Source organism: Polypterus senegalus, chromosome 2 (assembly GCF_016835505.1).
Source record: "Polypterus senegalus isolate Bchr_013 chromosome 2, ASM1683550v1, whole genome shotgun sequence".
NCBI classification, from domain to species: Eukaryota; Metazoa; Chordata; class Cladistia; order Polypteriformes; family Polypteridae; genus Polypterus; species Polypterus senegalus.
The window spans coordinates 187,783,330-187,789,329 of record NC_053155.1 but is presented as its reverse complement, the minus strand read 5'-3'; the positions used below and the strand labels follow the sequence as shown (position 1 = coordinate 187,789,329).

The following is a 6,000-nucleotide window of genomic DNA, read 5'->3' as shown; positions in this document are numbered from 1 at the left end:
CGCCACGCTTCTGTAATAGCGCATCAGCGTGTGACTGTCTGTTCGGATATTTCGTTTAGCCGACGTGCTGGCCTCACTTGCGTATCCTCGGAATTGGAGCCCTTGGCCCGACTCCACCTGTCACTTTCGGGCCAGACAGACACACATACTTCCATGCATAGATGTTTATATATTTGTATCTATATATGTAAATATAATTATAAACAAGTAACAACCCCCAAACACAATAAGAACTTCTGGCTTTGATAATGTAAGTCACCGTGAGATTTATATACAAGTCACCATTTCAATTCTCTTCTCTAACTCAACTTGAGCAAGTCACTTAATCTACCCAAAAATTGTACATTGGAAAGAAGCCATAAGAGTCATTTGACTTTCATGCAAAAAACAACTTTTGCCTAGCAGTTTTCAATATTGTGCTTAGTTTGTGACACAATAAAACATTAATGTTTATGATTTAACTCTAACCAATATCTGCCTTTAGTCACCTTGTTTCAGAAAAAATGAAAAATGTATTTTACTTATTTGACTTTTGTGAATCTTGCAATGATTTGTGCCCTGAATGAGTAGTATTTCACCATATGTACATTACAGCAACAAAAAATTTTAACTATATCCTGACTACAGAGTCATGGGGGTCTGCTGGAGCCAATCCCAGCCAACACAGGGCGCAAGACTGGAAACAAACCCCAGGCAGGGCGCACACACACACACACACACACCAAGCACACACTAGGGACAATTTAGAATTGCCAATGCACGTAACCTGCATGTCTTTAGACTGTGGGAGGAAACCCACGCAGATGTGGGGAGAAGACGCAAACTCCACGCAGGGAGGACCCGGGAAGCGAACCCAGATCTCCTAACTGTGAGACAGCAGCACTACCCCCTGCTCCACCATGCTGCCCTTTGATAAACATAACACATCTTATTTTTACTAAATGTTATGAACATAATTGACTAAATATTGTAGACAAGTATGCATATCTTTTCATAAAGAGTTAGCTGTTAGAAAAATAGAAAAGTGTTTTGGAGAATATTTTAAGTTTGAAGAGAACAGAAGGATTTTCATGTAAAGTTGTGCCCTTTCCACTGTAAACCACACCCCTCAATATGTTACAGTTTAGGATTATTTTAAATAGTTACTCACTTGTGAAACTCTGATACATTATTATTTTTGGGGTCACAGAACACATTTTTTACATCAGTTTTTTTCCATTTTTTGTTTTCCAATGGTTTTACATTTTGCATCATTTTCCAGCTCTTCTTTGTTTTGCAGGACACCACCATTTTAAACATTAATTGTTATGGCATTGCTGTAACACTCTGAGGTGCATGATGTTGATGTTATCACCACAACAGGATAAACAATCTCATCACCATGCACATCTTAGTCATTCAAATTTGCAGATAATTTAAAAGAAATTTGTGCATGTGGTTGCTAGTGTTCATTTTTAGTGTAACAAACCACTTTCCTGGTTTTGACTTTGATTTTTGGTTTAGTGATTTGGTTTAAATGAAAGATAGGACAGATTCTTGCATTGACTCCTGTTCTGGCTTTCTGACAGTTCTCCATCTGGTCACCTCCAGTACTTCTAGTGTACTGTTCTTTCTTTTGGCAAACATAACACAAGCAACCATAAAGTACTCGTATTGACTTGTGGAATGATCTTTTCATTTCCCAAATTTAAATATCATTGAAAATCTGTGAAAAGACTTCTGGTACCTGCTAGAAGTGCTAACAATTTTTATTGGCTAAGAAAATCCTGCAAGGAAATGCAAGAGATTTCTGTCAAAGGAGATGATATTATACATATGGCCCATTATTTACACAAGCCACATTCATTGTGGGGATTATGGTTTTCACATAAACAATTTAAAGTTATGGTTGATAGCAGTAAGTCAGAATGCCTTGCAGTGGACAAGTGTCCATACCAGGACTGGTTCCTCACCTGTGCCAGATGCTCTTAGGTTAGGCACCAGCCCCTCCAGTGATTGTACTGAATGAAGCAAGTTCTCAAAATGTATTAATAAATCAATGCTTAGCTGATAAATGTATTAATCCCACCTTCCAAATGAAATGCAATATTGTGCAATGAAAATTCTAAACCAATGAGTCTTTTAGTTTTTTCAAACATGTTTCTAGAATATCAGTAGAAGTCCTATTGTGTTCTTCTTTGTGCATTTTTATTTTATTTTTTTAAAAATGTGCTTGTATGTTTAATTATGTGTATTAAACATTTATTTGTATTTTTTTTACATAACTTCATGAGTATGCTCCAAATCTCAGCCAAGATTTTTACCTTTTTAGCGGTTGATGCTATTTAGATGCATGTTATCTTTCAAGTCCACTATGATGGAAACAGTTGGTTGAGAAAGAGCTTGTTGGGTAATAAAATGTCTGAACCATGAAATGTAGCTTTAATGACTGTATATTTAATTCTCAAAGATCATTAGTCAAGAAAATTTATTTTGGATCACTCAAAAAATGTGCAAATACTGTAATATTTATTAGTCGTTATGCCAATGTAAATGAAAAAATTCCTTGGTCATAATATATGGAAACATTTCACAATTTTTATTAACCTCTTTTAACGAGTATGCTGATTTGAGGAAAATCCATTACTTATCTAATTCATTCTTTCAGTACAAATTGTAATTCACACTTTTATAGAAAACATTACTCTGCAAAATGCAAATCTCTTGCAAACCAAATTTATCCAGCATATCTGTAGAGAGTGTCACATTTCTTTCTTAAGATATGATGTAGAACAGTTAGACCTTCATTTTAAACATAATTAATCAAAATATTCAGATAAGCAATTTCTAAACATGTGTAATCCAGGTTTATGGTTGCAGGCGCCAGATCCTGTCCCAACAATATCTGGAGCCAGGTAAAAGTCATTCTGAACTGGGCCTCAAACCAGCCCTGAACCTACAAACAAACCTACATTCATTCTTTCAGGCAAAATTTATAGTTTCAAATTAACATTTATTTTACTTTTTTGTGATGTATAAGAAGAAAGCACACCACCTAGGGAAACACTCATGCAAGCTTACTCACAGAAAAGGCCTGGCTTCACCCCACTATGTTCAACTGTGTTCTAACCACTGTCACTTTTTCTTTGGAAAATACTGTAATGAGCACCAGGATAAGAGAAACAGAGACACCTCACAGCATTAACAGTTCTGTCCAGTTATACAGGCATATTTATTATTTACAGGAGCCGGGCAGTTATGCAGTATCAACAGGCCTAAACAGCTTAACCTCACAAAAAATGCTCAAACACAGACACAATTCTCCATATCCTGTCCCCTTATCATTATCATTAATGCGAACAAATCCTTCACAGCACTTTGTATACTTCTAGTTGTTTTGCTCTGTCCTTGAGACCTAGTGTGCAATCACTCCTTTAACTAAGCAGCCAAATTCTAGGTCTGTGGCTCTGTTCTACTATTTACTGTAAATGCCTCACAGTGCTGTCTGATCACCTGTGCAAAATCTATAAAGAAAACTTGCTCTTTCTAAAAAGATTACCATTCACTTCAGGTAGATGCTATAAAAATTAATTTATAATATTTGTAAAACAAACTTCTGTGGTGTCTATTTTACTTCTTTAGATATAACTTCTTATTTTCTTCACCTTGTATTAAGCCTATTTATGATATTTAAGGAAAAATTAATATCTTTCTCATTCTGCATCTTAAGGTTACCATGTGCAACTCTGGTTCAGATGGAGCTTCGCTTCAAAAAGCTGGTCACCAATCAAATTTTGCAGACTTTAGCAAGTACATAGAAGAGACAGTAAGTAATGTGATGAAATAATTTTCATATTACGCTAACCTCATCTTACAGTTCGCAGAACATAAACTGGTGATATATGAAAGCTAGCTTGAACGTAACAGCTTACAAAATAGTCTGACATGTACAAACTGATCTACAGGTGTTAATTTCATTTTACATTTTGAAAAAATACTATTATAGTATATAACCATTCTTAAATGCAGTTTTATGTATTTCCTGTTGATTTGTCTGGTAAGCAAATCAAAATTTGGATGACAGCCACTGGATATTTTATCAATCCCTTGTTTATGAAAATGTTAATTGGAGACTATCAGTAGTTGGCCAATTCTGCCATTGCCTTTGGACAAGGGGAAAAAAATTAACTCAGATATGCAAGTAAGTTATTCTGACTATAGTTTTCAAAATGTTGGAGCATGTTTTGAATGGATTTGCTGCATAGCTTCTCTTATTCCCATTTGTAAAGCAATAGTGAACATGAGCATAAAAATGAACAATTCATACAATTATATTCACACTATGCAATATTCATGCTCTTACTTAAATGTCCAATCATTAAACTTAACATAAGGCATTGGTATTTGGTTGTAAATAGTTTACATTTAATTTTAGACAAATACAGTATCTGTATAATAAGAATTAAAACATGGCTTAAAGATTTGGAAAGTGCGGTCCTAAATCTATTCTGTCAGTGAAAGTAGTTCTTCACATAAGTAAAATAGAAGGCAAAAATGTATTGAATTTGACACTTTATCACAGAGAACAGTGTATTTTACACATTTTAGAACTGTCCTTCTGTCACTTCATTTCATCCCTAGTTTCAAACTCTCTCTCAGCCATCCTCTTCGAACAACATTTTTTTTCTCACTACATTTTCCTTCTCTTGGACATCTTGGCGCTCTCTAAATCCCACCCTTTATTTGGGGTACTGTCACCACTTAGATGGTACTGAACTCTCACTGGAAAGTCCCTAAATCTCTTGGAAATCCTCTTTCTATAATCTGATTCTTCTTGAGCTCTCAGCCATGGGGATCAACTGGTCTTCTGCCTTTAGTATTAATGTATGGTTATCCATTACCACACATGTGGGTAGCTGGATGTCATCTGATGTTCATTCACAACAGAAGCTCAATCTCCTTACTTGTTTTATCATTTTATTTTTTGGCTCTGTTGTGGGCCTCTGCAGTCTCTTTTGGATGCTCAGACTCTGTATGGTATCATCATCTGTCTCCATATCACAATATTCTTAACAGTGTAGGTGTGAATGTTAGACTACTTTAAGGGAGCTTTATTCCCTTAATTATGATTATTAAAAATCCAATCACAAAACAAAGTTTAGTATATACAGTAGTTCAGCTTTCTATATACAATATGATTCTGCCTGAAATTTAGTGCCAGATAGAAATAAACATGTAATTTGAAACCTATTTTAGCTTTTGTTGAAACACATTAATATTTTATATACACAATCTCTGCTATATTCATTGTAGGCACCTGTTTTAATAAGCTTCTGAAATGTAGTGAGTGCAAGAAATAAATAAACAAAGTGAAATCAACCACTTTAGTTGTGAGCACTTTATAATAAATGCTACACTCTTTTGTTCATCACTTTGTATTTTACATATTAAACTTATTTCTTTACTCAACTGATTTTCCAATTGTTGTGAGTTGCTGCCATTAATTAAGCCATACTAAATCATACAAGGTTACTTGCTTCATTTCATATACTGTAACTGTTTTTTGTTTAATAATGTAGAGATCGGCACCCACTTAACACCATTTTAAAATATCTGTAATTATAGTCACATACAGTATGTTGATATGTGTTGGAACCATTTTTTGTGTCTGTACAATTTGGGTTTCTATTTGGAATAAAATCTTTTCATTTAGTGATTTAAAGGCCAAACATATATTCACAAGCAATACGCATTTAGAAATATACAAGTATTGTTTGTTTATACCATATTGTTTAGAAAATGGGAAAAGGCAATAAAAATTGATAGATTCAGATTTAAATGTCAAATCGTAATAGAGTAAGCAAAGTTTTTTTCTCTTTTTTTGACACTTTGTTGCTTATATAGGTTTATCAAACTACAGTGTAAATGGAGTATAACTGGTAAAACTGAGTAGCCATTGGAAGGATGTTTTGCTGCTTCTTCCATAGGATGATAGGGTGGCTGTTGTCACTTGTCACTGTG

At 34.4% G+C, this 6,000-nt stretch overlaps 1 protein-coding gene across 1 annotated transcript in view; it reads left to right on the top strand.

Annotated features, from left to right (window-relative positions):
* Positions 1-6,000, top strand: part of reps2 (RALBP1 associated Eps domain containing 2) — a 251,133-nt gene that overhangs the window by 182,979 nt on the left and 62,154 nt on the right. The window contains exon 15 of the mRNA XM_039745045.1: positions 3,710-3,805. Within this exon, the coding sequence (XP_039600979.1) occupies positions 3,710-3,805 (96 nt within the window). The remainder of the gene's footprint in view (positions 1-3,709; positions 3,806-6,000) is intronic.